The sequence below is a fragment of the Phyllostomus hastatus genome, unplaced genomic scaffold (genome assembly GCF_019186645.2).
Source record: "Phyllostomus hastatus isolate PE091 unplaced genomic scaffold, TTU_PhHast_1.1 phas_contig_1, whole genome shotgun sequence".
In the NCBI taxonomy this organism is placed as follows: domain Eukaryota; kingdom Metazoa; phylum Chordata; class Mammalia; order Chiroptera; family Phyllostomidae; genus Phyllostomus; species Phyllostomus hastatus.
This window is the reverse complement of record NW_025333498.1, coordinates 21,266,103-21,283,547: the sequence shown is the minus strand read 5'-3', so window position 1 is coordinate 21,283,547 and position 17,445 is coordinate 21,266,103. Positions and strand designations below refer to the sequence as shown.

Sequence of the window (17,445 nt, the reverse complement as noted above, 5' to 3'; positions counted from 1 at the left end):
AATAATAACAGCAGTAGCTTCCATTGTGTGACTATTATGTATATGCTTTCATTTTAATGTTATTTTTTGCACTTTGCAGAATACTGAGTCTCAGGAAAGATAGGTAATTGTCCCAGAGTTACACAGCTAATAAGTGGCAGAGCTTAGATTCAAACTGATGCCTGCTTTTAGTCTTAGGACTTTTTTTTTTTTTTTTGCTGTGCTAAGCTGATGCTTAATGTGCTACTGCTTTATGTACGCCAAGCTCTACAGCATCCTTTGCACATGATAATATACTACTTTCCAAAACTAAAGAGTATGTTGATGAAGAACATTTATTTTGCTTAAAGACTGAGATGAATCTCAGGCACACTGGGAAATAAATTGTGTTGCCTTTGACCTTCTCCTACAGCCTAAATCATAATAGTCTATAGTTGTTCTACCTCTGCCCATCAGCATCTCCCCCAAGGAATAACTCCACCTTGGTACTTGCCTCCGGGAGAGACATGACAAAGTCATGCAGCTGAGCCTGCTTTGCAGCTTCTATGACTTTTTCCATGGGAATTTCTTTGGTGTTGTCTCCATACTTGATATTGTCCATTATGCTGCAGGCAAACAGCACCGGTTCCTGGGAAACAATTCCAATGTTCGAGCGGAGGAACTGGACGTTGACCTTTTTGCTGTCATGCCCATCTATCATCTGCCAACAGAGGTGACAACCAGGCAATTACATTTTAGAATTTCCATGTGAGGAAAGTTCCTATTCCAGAGTTAGTGTTATGTTGGACATTTGCTTTGCCTAAGAGGCAACAATCCCAGGACTCTTGGAAATAAATTATGTTGCCTTTGATCCCTGCAAGTGGTCTGTCAGAATGCTCTAAAGTTATATCCGACTATGGTTTTATGTATTTGTTTTGAAAACTGTCACTCCATAGATGGTACAAATGAGGAAGGTACTCAGGACACTGTTTAGATTAAAAAAAAAAAACTCCCCTTATATTTTGGTGCAAGACATTCTCTACAAGTTTGCAGAACTCTCAACTTTGAGACTCCATGAGCTTTAAAATTGGACAACATAAGAATCAAACCTGTTTCAATGATCTTACTGGCACTAGCCTCTGTATAATTGAGATAGTAGGCTCTAGAAAGAAAGGAGTACATTTATTCACTTATTCAATCAACAAACATATATGGAATTCCCTGTCACAAAGGCACTATCCTAGGCAGTCTTTTGTCTGCTCAAAGAAGAAAACATAATCTCTTTTTTCTAGGAACTTACCCTCTAGTTGGGCAGTTAAGTTTAGGAACTCAAATACCTGCCATTTGAGCTGGTTCACTTAAAAGTCTAGTTAAGATACAGTGTGTCTAACATACTACTATAAAGTACTTGGACCTATGATTTCAGAAAAAGACTACATTAAATGGTGTGAACATATTATATTATAGATAATGTTTCAGCAGTGGAAAAAGCAAACACTGTCAGAAAAAAACACAAGGCATTCCTCAACAATCAGCCTTCTCTCATTTTCCATAGTACTTATATTAATTGTGCAAAGCACAATTTAATACTCAATTAAATATTAGAGCTGTTTGCTAATTGTTGTGCATGTGTTAGTATTGTAAGCTCCTAGAAGACAAAGACATGCTTCATGCTCCTTAGAATCGTCCAAAGGGACTAATGCAGTACTGCACACCATAGGCATCCAGTTAAGTGTGGAAAGGTTAAATACCTGCATTTGGTAGCTTCCTTAAAAGCATAGAGTATGTTTCAAAATTGCACAAAATGTGGTATTTCACCTACTTAAAAACATTTGTGGAAATGTTTTACAATGATAACAAAATGTAATGTATCTACAAAGTTGTATTGATTTCTTCATGGACATTGCTTTCTACCTGTGACCAGAGCGCTCACTGAGCACATTTAGAGAAATATGCTTAATGTACATATTTTTCTCAGTGTTTCTCTTCATAATGTTATATTTTCTTATTACAAGGAGAATTAAGTTATTCAGGGAAAATTTTTAAATGCATTTTTCAAAATATTGAATGAAACAGTCAAGAGTGGAGCAGAATAAAGAATTTTGAGACCCACACCTCTAAATCATATTTTAGAAAATGACTGTGGATACACTCCAACAAATGAGAGTGAAAAGCAAGAAAGAAGAAGTTATGGGGACTATGGAAATAATGAATCTAATCTTCGAAAACACTGCAGGAAACCCAGAGGGTGACAATTACTCAGAAGGCAGAGGCTGTAATTAGCCCAGGCAATGCAGAAATGAGGGAAAGAAGCAGGTCCTTCAAAACAGGTAGCAGGATAGAAACACTGGAAGACACAAAGATTTTATAAAGGAAGGGAATGCAAGAAGAAAGAAAGCCTTTCTGAAAAACAAAAAAAAAATGTCATGTTGATGTACCTCACTACTTGACTATGGGATGAACATTATTTATTTACAAAATCATAACACAAGTTGCTAATTAATCTTCAACTTTTAGAATCAGCCTAGAGTGAAAGCATGAAGGATAATAAATGTTTTAAACAGAGTGTAAGCATTTTGTATTCTTGATCATATAAAAGTGTAATATTAGGTCTTAACAGGTAAAAGGAGGAAGGGGTGAAAATAAAGGTAGAATTGCTAATATTTTCATCTCAGGAAGAGTTCCAGAGATGTTATCTATATATAGGTGGTGAAAAAGAAACAGAAATGTATTAGTTAAATTTACAAATAGAGGGACTTTGATACATTTATATTGGGAGGAGGTGGGGGAAAGGAGGAAGAGCAGTGAGGGTAAGCTAAATTTCCATCTCTTGAAAATAAATCAGTGGAATCTAAATCTGTTAAATTATGAAATGGCAGCATAAGCACATTGTTTAGAGACACGGAGGTAATTGCTGGGAGATCTAAACACATCAGCAGTTAAAAGGGGTTGCCTTTGAGCAGAGTAGTGGGGAAATGGGAGAAAGGGTGGAGTAAAAACTTGCTTTTTCATTACCAATCTTTCTTATTTTACTCTGTACTCCTCTGCATATATTATTTGGAATGAAAAGGGAAAAAAGGAGAAAAAATAGAAATAAATGCTGTAAAAATAGCAACAAAGTAATGCACACATTTTCAAATATTCTCATCAAAGCTTTATGGAGCATGACTACCTTTTGAGATTTAAGATTCTTGAACCAAGATTCTTTTTGATTTTTTTCATACTAAATCCCCCTTTTTACTCATTTATCACTGTGTCCCTCCCTTATCATCCCTCACTTTTTCCGTTCCCAGTCATTAGTCTCCTGATTAGTCTGCACTTTCTGCTCCATTTACGGATAAGTGAATGCTTCTGTTAAATACATTCATCTCCAGCTTTGCAGTGTGCCCAGTTTTCTTTGTCTAACTGATCAGCAGGCCATCTGGAACTGGGAAGAATATATTAGAAATAGTAAGGTAGAATCAGGTCAACCAGCAAATGATTGGTACTAGAAATTATCCACAGGGGTGAGTGTCCAAGGCAAGTAACCGCTTTAGAGTGAGTTTGGCAAGGCACAATTTTGAAGACCACATTCAGGCACAGGAGATATTCAGCAGAAAGCAAGGTTCTCAAGCATGTGCATTGCTTACCACCTTCCCTTGGTCAGGATCATAGAAACGTTCCAACAGCTGAATGCTGGTGCTTTTGCCACATCCACTGCTTCCAACAAATGCCAGTGTTTGCCCTGGACTAACCGACACTGAGAGACCATTCAGAACTTGTACATTAGGTCGAGAAGGATATGTAAATTTACAGTCAACAAAGTCAACCTGCCCCTGGAAATTGTCCTGTGGGTGGAAAGATTAAAATTATATATACTCCTGTAGGAATCTAGAATATTGAAAATGGACATAAATCTGAGTTTTAAATCCCTTCTTTGGATACCTTTGACACCACGCTGCCAAAGTGCAAAGTATAAAGACAGTGACTTAATGAAATTCTATTCCCCATTCTAGCAGGTATAGAATAAAGGGAGCCTTGAATAGAGAAATTAAATATATTTGAGCTCTTATACCCATTCTAACCTAAGGTGATTTCCTTGTCATCCATTTCTTGACATTCTGGGAGAAGGACAAGTGGAAGAGAATAACTAGAACATATTACATCACAGAAGCCAAGAATTGTCCAAACTCCTATAGATCTGTTCCTCCAAAGAGTTAAAATAATAGCAGTATACTTGAAATGACAGAAAGTTACATAACTCCTTTGCACCTGTACTGCAAAGGTGAATACCTTCAGCTGTACTATCTGAATTATGAATTCTAGAAATGGACATTTAATAGACCATAGAAAGACTTTACTTTTATTGAACTGAAGAAGAAACAAGTCACTTGAGCAATTTAAAAAGATTTCTGAATTTAGGTTAGCTTTACTAGGGTTTAGATTTGTTTTACTCACCTGAACATGTTTGGATATTAAAAAATAGGCAGGGAAAATTAAAAATACCTGTGGAGATTATCAGTTAGAAGAAATGGTATTTTGTTAAGATCAAACTAATTTTCTGGTAGTTCATATGAATGAGCTAAAACTTGAACCCAGATAAACATGAATTACATCAATATTATTGGACAAGAAGAACTGGTTTTTCTACATTCCATACCAGAACATCAGTAGAAAACATGGTGGCTGGGTAGCTTCATTATTCTGCAACTAGGTGTGTTTTATAGTATAATTTTTATGACTACTAAATTAATATAAATTTAATTTATACTATATGAATATAAATATCCATATGAATACTACTGCTTTATAAGTTTTGATGCTAATTTACTTCCTTTTTTTACATCTGTAAATCTGTCTGTCCACTATAAGTATATATGAATAAACACTGTAGAACTTAGAAGCTAAGTGGTGATGTATGATCAGCCACAATGGCCATTCTACACACACACATACAGCACACCCCACCCCACTGACCCCATACCCCTACCTTAGTACTTACCCATTTTTCACCCGCAGCACTGTATACACTGATAGGAGGTCGTCGGTCCAGCAGCTGAAAAAACCGTGCAGCTGATATTTTAGCTTTGGCATAACTTGGAGTATAAGAGTAGGCTCTTCCAAGAGCTGTTGCACTCAGTACAACTGAAGAGATCACCCTGCAATTGGACAGACACCCATGTAGAGAGAGGGCTGTGGTGTGGTGGCCTAAGGAGGCAGGAGTTTGGGGGTTTAGCTCTTGTTCTGCTAGCAAAGACCTGAGCAGCCATGGGCAGGTCACTTGAGGCTTGTCTGGGAAGGTAGAGTTGGAGACATTAGCAGTTTTCAAATTGTGTCTTATGAAAAAAGGGCAAGAGGAGGATTAAACAAGGGAGGCTCGGTCCTCTAAACCCTGCTTCCACTGCAAGTCTCTTTCTAAGAAATTTGTTTAAAAAAAGACTTCTTAAAAAAAAAAGAGGGGCATGAAAAAATCACTACACTGGGTTGACTTTTTTACAATACTAACATTTTTTGAATCTATCATAAGTGTGTAAAAGATAATGATTGGTGATAAAAGTATCAACCTGTAATGCATGCTTGTAATGCATGTAATGCATGCTTCAGACAGCATAAGAAAGATGTAATTGCCTGTATTTTTCTATGTGGCCTAGCCTCTAACTATACTCAATATGTGTTTAATTAACAAACAAATGAGTAAATGAATAAATGAAAGATAAACTCGGTGAGACACAGCTCTGCTGCTATACACACTATGATGCAAGGGGCGCCCAGCAGAGTGGCCCACCTGCACTGCCAAGCACAGAGGACCCGCCCCAGTAGCGGTAAGCAGGCAGTGTCCTTGTGAGTTTTATTGCTCAGTTTATAAACAGGAATTGTTTTAGGCCAGACTTGCAAACCCAAACATCTCCAGGAGCCCAGTCCAAAGCTTAAAGCAATGACAAAGAATGAATAAAGTGGGGAAATGGTGGAAGGTGATCTTTCAGTTTTTAAAGAGAAGCCAGAAATGAGGAGCTTTCTATAATCTCCAAATTTTTACAGGTTGTCAAATAATTCTTCAGAAATCTTACACAAACTAAAAAGCAACAGTTTGTGATCTCAGACTTAATAGCTCTAAATGTGTAGACAGTTAGAAGAGACTTTCCTGGTTGGGGTCAGTGTAATGGAGCAGGAGAAAAAAATTCTTTTGTATTGCAGCTCAAAGGCAAGAAGACAGAACTCATGACTTGAGAAGGAACCCAAAAGGACAGATTTCTGTTGGGAGCACTTTTCCTAATGCCTTCCAAGGCTTCCTTGGGCCATTTCCCCTTATCTCTCTAAGCTCCCTCTAATGCCCCCTACCACCACACCACACCCATGTATATGCATGTCCCTGGGTGCCCTGACACCCTTAGGCTCTCTCTCACCTCTGGAAATGTGAAAAACTGGACTCAAAGATAAGCTTATTAGAAGAGCAGGCTCCAGCTATAAGAAAGGAACATAATTTCCCTGAGCTGCCCTTTTCTGTCTCCAGCTAGAAGGAGTGAGCTGGAAACGTGCCCTTTTTGTAAGAAGTAGTATTCAAATAAAGTAGTTCTCTGAACCATTCTGTTTGAGGTCTCTAGATTTTCTTAGCATTAGCCAGTATGATAGATTATGAAAAGGGTTAATTCATCCTATTATTCAATATGTACCCCTTTGCAATATGACTTTTTACTCCTCTGTGATATTATGATTTATAGTAAGTGACAAGTAAGTAAGGGAACCACCCTGAGAATCCACAGAATCTTGAGAAACAATAAATCCCAGCTTTTTAAGACACCAAGTTTGCAATGGTTTGTTAAGCATCAAAAGCTAACTTAGAGAGCCAAGCTATTCCTCCCAGGTGGTGTGATCTTCTATGACTTCAGCCTATAGTCCTTACCTGAACACATGGCTGAAATGGAGCCCTTCATTGTAGATTAAGTAGCCTCCATATCTGTAGGAAGCAGAATTAGCAACAAAAACAATACACTGGGAAAAACCAAAGCAGAATCCATAAACATTTGCTTTTCGAATGGCCGTCTTAAATGGCTTCACCAGCTCTCTCTCAAATGCTTCAATAAAGTGCCTCTCCTTTCCAATGCCAGCAATAGTGCGGATATTACTGAGGGCTTCACTTGTGATCTGAAGAATGAAAAAGAGTCTTAGGAATAAAAGAATTTAAATAACTACTTTTGTGGTATTTCAGCTGCTACATGGATTAGATCTAGTGCAAATGGCAGAATGTGGTACAAATCAAAGACAAAGATATTATCTGGGAACACAAAGAAGTTGATGGAGATCAACTGAGTGGGACTGTGAGACATTCTGTGAGTTAAGCTCAAGTTCTACTTAAAACTGCCATGGCTTTGTTGCCTCCACTGATTGTGGAGCGGTGGTGGTAGCGGAGGAGGGGGCAGATATATATACATGGTTAGTTATCCTTGAAAGCTTTTCAGCTTGTCCATTAATTCCTTTACAATGTCTAACATGGTATCTTAAATGTCTTCTTGGACAAAAGTTTATGTAATAATACAAATTTAAAATATTAGCTTCTATTTTCTTAAAAAATTAATGACCAAATATTATTTAAATAAACTAAAATTAATTATAAAGTTTATCTTTTAGTCTATACTACAGCTTTGTTTCAATCTATGCTCCAGGGTAAATAATCACTGTTTCTAAGTTAAGGTCCTGTCCTAAATAAAACACAAAGATGGGCTGCTTCCAACCACTGGTGTGTGAAATCCTTTTGGCTTCTGCCTGCTTGGGCAGTATTCACATTCTCTCTCTTAAAAGAGATAATACCTAGATTAGAGTAAAGTGGCTAAAAGAACGAGGGTGTGTCTATGTGTGTGTGCACGTGCATTATTTCTCACACCTAAAGAATGTCCATGCTGCCATTCCCTCATTTACCCCCGACAACCCAATGTTACTTAGACCACACTTTTTAAAGTGCATAACTAAAACTTCAGTGAATTTGAATCTAAGCTATACTTCATGGTTCTTTTTAGGAACGACATTTGCCACAAGTCCACCACACACTCAAGTGTGAAAATGAAAAGTGTGTGTGATTAAAATGATAATTCTGCTCCGTGTGGGCAGCATGACCTGGGGAAACCATTAAGCTGACAAAAACTGAACAGATAGAAAACTGAACTATTGGCTCTTCAAATGAAAATACACTAAATTGAAGTGTGGAAAAAATAACGATTTGAGAGGAAATTGAACATGTAGCCAAATTGAACATGCCCCACTATCTGCCCAAACTTACTCAAATTCTGTCACAGAACTTTATTGTCACAGCCTTTGGGCGGAGGCACATATGAAAAGGGCTAGTGGGAGGTTGCTAAGCACAAAAGTTAGTGAGCTCACAGTTTCCCAAGTCTCTTTGTGCTGCATACTTATTCTTAACTGTTGGCGTGACAGCCACTGAGCCGTAGTCAGTCTAGAAAGGGTCTATAAGATTACCTGCCCCGCAATCTCCAGAGCCTGCTTGTCTTGAGAGGCAAATCCTGTCAACATTCTGGTCTGTACAGCTCCCGACAAAGCCAAGAAAGGGAGGAAACACAATATGACCAGGCTTAGCTTCCAGCTAAAGAAGAAGGCGATAATCATGGCAACCGTGATGTTAGTGAAGGAATTGACCATCATCCCAATTTGAGAGCCGGTAGCCTGGAAATCAAAAGCAGTCAAGTAACCTCAGATATACAGTCTCTTTTACCATAACCCATTATGTGAAACGGCTATTTTATACTAAGAAAATAGGTTTTTTAAAGTTATTATGATAGGACTGACTGCCAGTCAAGATGTCAGTGCAGGTAGACATGGCTCACCTCTTTGCAAAACCACATCAAAATTATAACTAAAATACAGAACCATTACTCAGAACCATCAGAAATTGAGCTGAATGGAATTCCGTCTGACAACTATGGAATTAAAGAAACCACATCCATCCTGACTGGGTGAGAGGGGTGCAGACACAGAACGGGCTGGTCCCTTACCCACATGTGGAGGGGTCTCTCAGGAGCAAGGAGTCCCAGACCCACACCAAGCCCCCCCAACCCAGGCTTCCAGTGCCAGAAGGCAAGTCCCCACAACTTCTGGCTGCAAGAACCAATGGGTATTGTGTCAGTGGAAGAAACTTCTGGAGTCCCAAAGCAGTTCCTCTTAAAGAACCCACACATGCACTCACCTACTCAGACTCCTCCATCTGAGCTCCACCACCAGGGCAGCAGCTTGAAAGGCACCAGTGGCATAAAGGAAGGAACTGAAGTGTCTAGCATCAAAGTGAACCTTTGTCCTTTTGCTAAACCCTACCCCCACATTGTGGGCAAGCTGGTGCCATATCTGATACTCCATCAACCTGGCTGTGTGACCTGCCTTGGAGATCCCCAGAGGCTCTGCCCCACACAATTTACAGGCCCACCCTAGCTTCTTTTCCATATGAATGGCTTGTCCTGGCTCCTAAATCCTATCAACCAAGCAATAGCTGGCTTCAGTGAGCCCTGGTGGCAGCCAGATTAGAGTCACAGCTTGGCTTTGCCTGGGAATCTCCAAGCCCAGCACAACTAGCAACCACCTCAGATTGCTTTAAAGCTCAGGAAGGGTGGTCCTAGGAAAAACACAGGTGTGGGTGGACTTTGGCCTCCACCACCCAGGAAACCCCAGGGCCAGTGCACCTAGTGGACAGCTACAGACCACATCTAAGCACCACCATCCTGCCCCTTGCACAGCTGATCCTCTACAGAGGACAGAGGTTGGTACTAAGTGGTCACAGACAATACTTACAGCTGACTGGCCTGGGTACATCCCTTCCATTAATCTGCCAATAGCAGACAAGGCTCAAATACAAGAGGAGGGTATACTCAGCCCACATGAAGAGCAACCTGGAGTTGTCAGTTTGGGTGACAGGGGAGACTGTGCCACTGGACCCTACAGGACACCTACAACATTAGGCTACACTACCAAGTCACAGAGTCAAAGCAGCTCTACCTAATACATAGAAACAAACACAAGTAGGCTACCAAAACAAAGAGACAAAGAAACATGGCCCAAATGGAAGAACAGATCAAAACTCCAGAAAAAGAGTTAAATGAAATGGAGATAAGCAATCTATCAGATGTAGAATTCCAAACACTGTTTATTAGGATGCTCAAGGAACTTAGAACCTCAACAGTATAAAAAAAGATCCAGTCAGAAACAACAGCTATACTAATTGAAATGAAGAATAACTTACAGGGAAACAACAGTAAACTGCAAGAAGCCGAGAATCAGATTGATGATTTGGAACATAAGGAAGCAAAAAACAACCAATCAGAACAACAAGAAGAAAAAAGAATCCAAAAAAATGAGGATAGTATAAGCAGCCTATGGGAAAACTTCAAGAGGTCCAATGTTTGCATCATAGGGGTGCCATAAGGAGAAGAGAAAGAGCAAGACATTGGAAATCTATTTGAAAAAATAATGAAAGAAAACTTCCCTGAGTTGGTGAAGAAAACAGACATGGAAAGCCAGGAAGCACAGAGAGTCCCAAACAAGATGGACTCAAAGAGGCCTACCCCAAGACACATCATAATTAAAATGCCAAACATTGAATATAAAGAGAAAATCTTCATAGCAGCAAGAGAAAAGAAGTTAGTTAATTACCGGGGAGTTCCCATAACACTATCAGCAGATTTCTCAAAAGAAAACTTTGGAGGCTAGAGGGGTTGACAAGAAGTATTCAAAGTCATGAAAAGCAGAGACCTACAGCCAAGATTGCTCTATTCAGCAAAGCTATCATTTAGAATCAAAGGGCAGATAAAGAGCTTCCCAGACAAGAAAAAACTAAAGGGGTTCAACAGCAGCAAACCATTATTATTTGAAATGTTGAAGGGACTTATTCAAGAAAAAGAAGATTAAAATTATGAACAATAAAATGGCAAAAAATACCTTCCTATCAACAATTGAAGCTAAAAAACAAACTAAGAAAACAAGAAAAACAGAGACTGAATCATGAATACAGAGAACATTTTGATGGTTGCCAATGGGAATGGGGTGTGGGGGAATGGGTGAAGAGGTGAGGGGATTAAGAAGTACAAATAGGTAATTACAGAGTAGTCATGGGGATGTAAAGTATAGGAAATGGAGTAGCCAAAGAACTTATACACATGAGCCATGGATATGAACAAGGATGTGGGGATTGCTTAAGGGAGTGGGGGGTGCTGGGTGGAGGGGAGGCAAAGGGGGAAAATTAGGACAACTGTAATAGCATAATCAATAAAATAGAATTTAAAAATTACTATGTTAAAATATATATAGCATAATGTTTATTATTTCAGCCATTCATAACTATGCGATTCGTACTATTCAATGACACTATGTACATTTACAATGTAGTGTAACCATCACCACCATCCACACCCATAAACTTTTCATCATTCCCCACAAGAACCCAGTGCCCATTAAACAATAACCTCCATTCCACCCCCTCCCAAGGCCCTGATCACCTCTATTCTATTTTCTGTCTATGAATTTGCCTTTCCTAGGTACCACATGTGAGTGAAATGATACAATATGTTTCTGTGTCTAGTTTATATTACTAAGCATAAAGCTTTTAAAGTCTATTTGTGTTATAGCATGTATCAGAATTTTCTTTTTTTAAATTGAAGCACAGTTAACATACAATATCATATTAGTTTCAGTGTACAACATCATGATTTAACATTTAAATATCTTAAGAAATAATCACCATGATAAGTCTCGTAACCATCTGTCATCGTACAAATTTATTACAATATTATTGACTCTATTCCCAATGATGCACATCACATCACTGTGACTTATTTACTTGATAACTGGAAGTTTGTACCTCTCTTAATTTCCCTCACCCACTTCACCCATCCCCCCCACCTCCTCTCCCTCTGGCAATCATCAGTTTGTTTTCTCTATCTGTGAGTCTGTTTATGTTTGTTTGGTCTTTTAGATTTCACATACAAGATAAATCATATGGTATGTGTTTTTCTCTAACTTATTTCACTTAGCATAATACTATCTAAGTCCATCCATGTTGTTACAAAAAGTAGTTCATTCTTCATTTATAAATATTACATCTTCTTTATCTAGTCATCTGTTGATGGAACTTAAGTTACATCTACATCTTGGCTATCGTAAATAATGCCACAATGAAGGAGTGTATATGTCTTTTCAAATTAGTGTTTTCCTTTACTTCAGATAAATACCCAGAAGTGGATTTTGGATCATTCCTTTTAAAGGCTGAATAATATTCCATTATATGTATAGACCATAATTCATCTATTGATAAATACCTGGGTGTTTCTACCTTTTGGTCATAATAAATAATTCTGCTATGAACATTGGTGTCAAAGATTTTTTGTGTGTCCCTGATTTCAGTTTTTTGGATATATACCTAAGAGTGGAATTACTGGGTCATATGGTAGTTCCATATTTAAAAAGGTAGGTTATTTTAAATAATGGGCTCTCCTAATGCATTTGAAGGCTGGATTAATAAAAGTCCATTTTATTCACAGCTTCTTGGAAGCTCATCTATTAACTGACCTCATTTCATGGGTGTCAGAGCTTGAGTAGTGAGTGTGAGATTAATTCAGCCCTAAGCATGGGTTGCATGGCTGTCAGGCATCATGCGTTTGGCTTGCTTGAAAATACCCAAGCATTAGGCTTATGATGATATTACTTATTTTTCAGTGAAGATTGATGCTTGTGCCATAATTACAGTTTTAAAATTCACTCAGGCCTGTTATAAGACACTTTGATTCTCACTGAAGTTAGCCTGCTCACTGGCACAAAGTTACATACTGACTTAATATATAGCTGTTTAGTCAACACAGATAGACAAAATGGACTCAGTCTCAACATAGATGGAGATGGGACCACTGTGGTAATTAGTATTTATGCTAATCAAAAGTATTTGATAGTTCCAAGTCTTCATTTCACTTGCACCCATGCAAACATGACCAAAGGTTGGTGCCTCTGGTATAGAAAAGGCATGGGTGCACACAACTACAAGACTGCTAATCAAAATTGAAGAGACTTTAGCATTATTTAAGACAAAGAATGTAAAACAACCAAAAGTAAGGTATTAGGTAACTACAGGTGCTAAGGCAGTATTTATAACCTGCATCTTTCTACTGTGCTGAACACTCAAATAGAATAGGAACTCTGTGGTCCACAGAATTCCCATGTGTTGGTACTAACTCCCTTGAAGACAAGAGTAAAATCTAAGTTAAGAATTTCTTATTTTTGTACCTATGCTCATACCATCATTATTCACAATAGCCACAAGGTAGAAGCAATTCAAGTGCCCACCTATGGGGGAATGGTCAAACAAAATGCGGTCTAGACATGTAATGATGTGTTATTCACCCTTAAAAAAGAAATGAAATTCTGACATATTTCACAATATGGACAAAACTTGAAGATATTGAGGGAAACAGGCCAGTCATCACAAATTTTGCATGATTCAGCTTATATGAGGTTCCTAGAATTTACAGAGACAGGACTGAATGGAGGTTATCAGGGGAGAGCGGAGGGAGCAATGGCCAGTTATTATTTAATGGATGCACAGTTTCTGTGTGGGCTGATGAAAACTTTCTGGATATGGATAGTGGTGAGAGTTGCATAACAGTGTGAATATGCTTAATGCCATGAAATTGTACACTTAAACTTATTAAAATGGTAAATTTGGTTATGTATATTTTATCAAAATTTTATGTTATGTATATTTTACCACAATTTTATGAACAAGAATTTCTGGTTGGAAAGGAGTCTTTGAAAAATAGCTGTGCAGTTTTCCTTGGAATATTATTTTGTTTCCTTTTATACTTTATTCAATTGATATACAGTGTGTTAGCCTGTATTACTATAAATATACATGTACATATATAGTGTGTTAGGCTGCATACATATACATATGTATGTGTTTTCACAAAAAAGGATCACATTCTGCATATTACTTTGTACTTTGATTTTTTCTCACTTAGTGTAACATAACCATCCTTCCAGATCCTTATATATGGCACTTTGAAAACTAGCTGCTTAATATTCTTTAGTATGGCTGTATCAGAATTTGTTCAACTATTTCCTATGGGTAGATATTCAGGTAGTTTCCATGGGATTTATTAATTTTTTTTCAGTACAAAAAATATGCTTGAATGCATACTGTCACACAATAAGAGAGAATTTTCTCTACATAAATTTGGTAAAGGGTTTACCTACCTGATTACTCTCTTAAACAGGTTGAAAGAATTTATACTGTGACCAATATTGCATAAATGTCAGTTTCTCCCTGTCTTCACAAATATAGGAAGTTATCATTCATGGTAGTTTTACTGAGTTGATAGGTGCAAAATGGTATCTCATTGTTTTATTAGTGGAGTTCTATTAGTGAAGTTGAACAGATCTTCATTTATTAATTTCCCTCTTACATTTCCATTTTTGGGGGGGAGGAATTGCCTGTCCATATATCTATTTTTAACATTTTTATTAATTCATTTTTGATCTTCTCTCAATTTTAGAGGTACTACACATATTAGTTATTAAACATATTAATCCTTGTTATAGATATTTTCCTAGTTTATAATTATATAGTTTAAATAAAAGACAGAAATTTGTATGTAGCCCAACAAGTCTACTTTATGGTTTTCTACAATATTTAGCTTAAGACAATCTCCTATACTCCCTCTATTATTATCTTATTCAACAATGTTTGAAAGTTCTAATAATAAAGAAAAACAAAAAAATCATTGGTTCAAATATTAAAACAGAAGAAATAAAATTATCACTTTTGCATATAATTTGATTATATGCCTAGAAAATCCAAAAGATTATATTAAGAAATTAAAATTAATAACAGAATTTGAAAAAATGGGTGACTATAAGATAAATATACAAAAATAGTAGTTTTAGTTTCAACCTACAACATTCATTTAAAAATAGAATTGAGAAAAATATCTATTCAAATAGTGAAAAAATAAATAAGAAAAAGGAACAAGATGGAGGGGTATATTAATATAGCTATAAACCTTGCTAAAAACCGAAGGGTCCTGTTTGTTATGTCTCTCTTGAGAATTTTCAGTATCTCCACAAAGCAATCTGTGAGTGTGAGTGTGAGTGTGAGTGTGTGTGTGTGTGTGTTCAATCAAAATCAAAATGAAGTTTTTTAAGAAGTCAAGATGATTTTAAAGTTCATTTAGAATAATCAATGTCCAGGAATAGATAGAGGAAAATTTTGAAGGAGAAAATCACTGTGCCTTACCAGATAATAAGAACTTATAATAAAAGTTTTAATTACTATAACTTTATTATAAATGAAATTGATCAAGGAAAGAGAATAGAGAACCCCATATAGTAGTTCTACATGTATATGGGAAGTTGATATTCACAAAGGGCAGGAAAATTTTGAATCAATAGAAAATGAAATCTATATGAAATATATGTTTTTAAATTTCTATTAATCTTGAAGGAAAAAAGACAAATTTCTACTTTATACCAATATTAATATAAATTTGACCTACATTAGTAACCTCATTTAAAAAATATTAGAAAACTCTTAGAAACCTTTTTTAAAGGATAAGTAAAATTTTTGTGAGATGATTAGATGCTACTCTCCAAATTCTAGTAAGAGTGAATAACTTTTAAAAGCCCCTTGCAGACTGAAGGACAGAAAAATAGAAAAGATTATGGTTTATTTATTTAACCTAAGCTCAAGAGTAAGGTGAGCTGGACACTAGAATACTCAGATGATGAGAGTGAATTGGTATAGACTTTTCTTTAAGCAGTAAGATAATGCATATTAAACCCTTCAAAATGATTATACTTTCAGTATAATCCAATGATTACACTTTGAGAGCGAAAAAATAGTGAAGGATGTGTCGAGCTAGGTAAAGAGGCTTTCCCCCACACTCTTGGCTTCCACCCTCTGGGGAGCTCTAGCAAGTCTCGTGGAATCTGAGATCTGAGCCTCGGAGCCTAAGAATGTTCAGAGACAGGTGTCTCAGGAAAGTCCTCCTTTATTGCTAGACTCTGAGGAAACCCAAAACCCTGACATATTTTCACTTATACCATAACACCAATTCTGGGCACTGCCTAGCTGACCCTGTGCTTTTTAGCTACTGTTTCTCAGCATTGGGAATACGAGAATAGGTGGCTCTGGGGAATGCAAATCCTGTGAGGTCCCATTTCATAGGAAATACATAGGTGATTTTCCGACAGCTCAAAAGAAAGTCTACTAGAGTTACTCCAGCCCTAGTACACACCCTCATCTCCCCCACCCCACCCACAGCTTACCCCTTGAACTTGGGAAGCATCTGTAGCAAGCCTTGTTGTCAGTGCTCCAGGGCTATTTCTGAGGTCATCAAACCAGCCAATGTTTTGCCCTAAGATTGCTCTGAAACCAAATTTACGTAGCCTTTTTGTGAGGAGTTCTCCAGATTTAGCAAAAGCATATCCCTAGATCACAAAAGAGTCTTTAGTGATATGGTAATACTGAAAAGATGGAAATAAATTGCTAAAGATGGAAATAATAGCTAAATTGCTTATTTAGAAATAAAATTCCTTACCTGGAGAAATTGAGTGCAAAGGGATACACAGCCCATTGCCACAAAAAGCAGGCACACACCGTAGATCTCCGACCTTTGCTCTTCTTTATCAGGAAGTGAAAAAGTCTTTGCAAGCAGTAAGCAAGGAAGTAAATTTATTGTTACAAATAATAGCAAAAGAAATCAAAGTTCTTTTAGAAATTTCTCTTAAACAAAGTTAAAAATGATTTCACTTTAAACATACTAGTAATTAAGGCAAAGTTAACTTGGAATGTGTGTACTTTAATTCCCCATAGGGAGGGAACCCTAGATAATGAAAACCAGTGGCTATGATTTGCAGAATTTTCATCTTGTTTCTTTCCCTGATATAGGCAATTATGCTGGCTTTTCTTCAATACAGATGGAAAATGTGATGAAATGCCTCAAATCCTTTATGTAATAATGTAAATAAAAGGAAGGAAGGAAGGAAGGAAGGGAGGGAGGGAGGGAGGGAGGAAGGGAGGGAGGGAGGGAGGGAGGGATGCGGGGAGATACTTGAGAATCCAAGAATGTTATATGGGACAAAACTCAAATATTATAACCTTGGTCTTTCTTCCATAATAGATGCAGTAAAGGGTGATGTTCCTTTACATGGGAACATGTTCCCAGTCAGGTATATTGCCTGTCATTAGTTCATTAGTTTTATAGAATACACACACACACACACACACACACGCATCATTATAAATCAACTAGCTATCAAGGCATTAACTGGAATTGGCAATTGGCTTAGGAAAGAAAAAAGTTTCCATACATCTGAAACTGAGGTTGTTGCCTCTAAATCACCAGAAGCTGAAAACATTCCCTTCAAAAACTGTGAAAATTGTGAGTGGTTTGTCTTAGCCTGTAATAAGTAGTAAACTATACTTATAAGTACCTATTTTCTAAATTTACAGACATGCTCAAGTAGTGG

At 37.2% G+C, this 17,445-nt stretch overlaps 1 protein-coding gene across 4 annotated transcripts in view; it reads right to left on the bottom strand.

The window, feature by feature from the left end:
• ABCB11 (ATP binding cassette subfamily B member 11) overlaps positions 1 to 17,445 on the bottom strand; it is a 98,985-nt gene that overhangs the window by 5,582 nt on the left and 75,958 nt on the right. For all 4 annotated transcript variants that reach the window (XM_045842402.1, XM_045842431.1, XM_045842465.1 and 1 more), the window contains 7 exons: positions 16,515 to 16,619; positions 16,243 to 16,404; positions 8,407 to 8,610; positions 6,839 to 7,080; positions 4,940 to 5,096; positions 3,588 to 3,785; positions 473 to 679 (listed from right to left, as the gene is read on the bottom strand). In XM_045842402.1, coding sequence (XP_045698358.1) covers positions 473 to 679; positions 3,588 to 3,785; positions 4,940 to 5,096; positions 6,839 to 7,080; positions 8,407 to 8,610; positions 16,243 to 16,404; positions 16,515 to 16,619 — 1,275 coding nt within the window. The remainder of the gene's footprint in view (positions 1 to 472; positions 680 to 3,587; positions 3,786 to 4,939; positions 5,097 to 6,838; positions 7,081 to 8,406; positions 8,611 to 16,242; positions 16,405 to 16,514; positions 16,620 to 17,445) is intronic.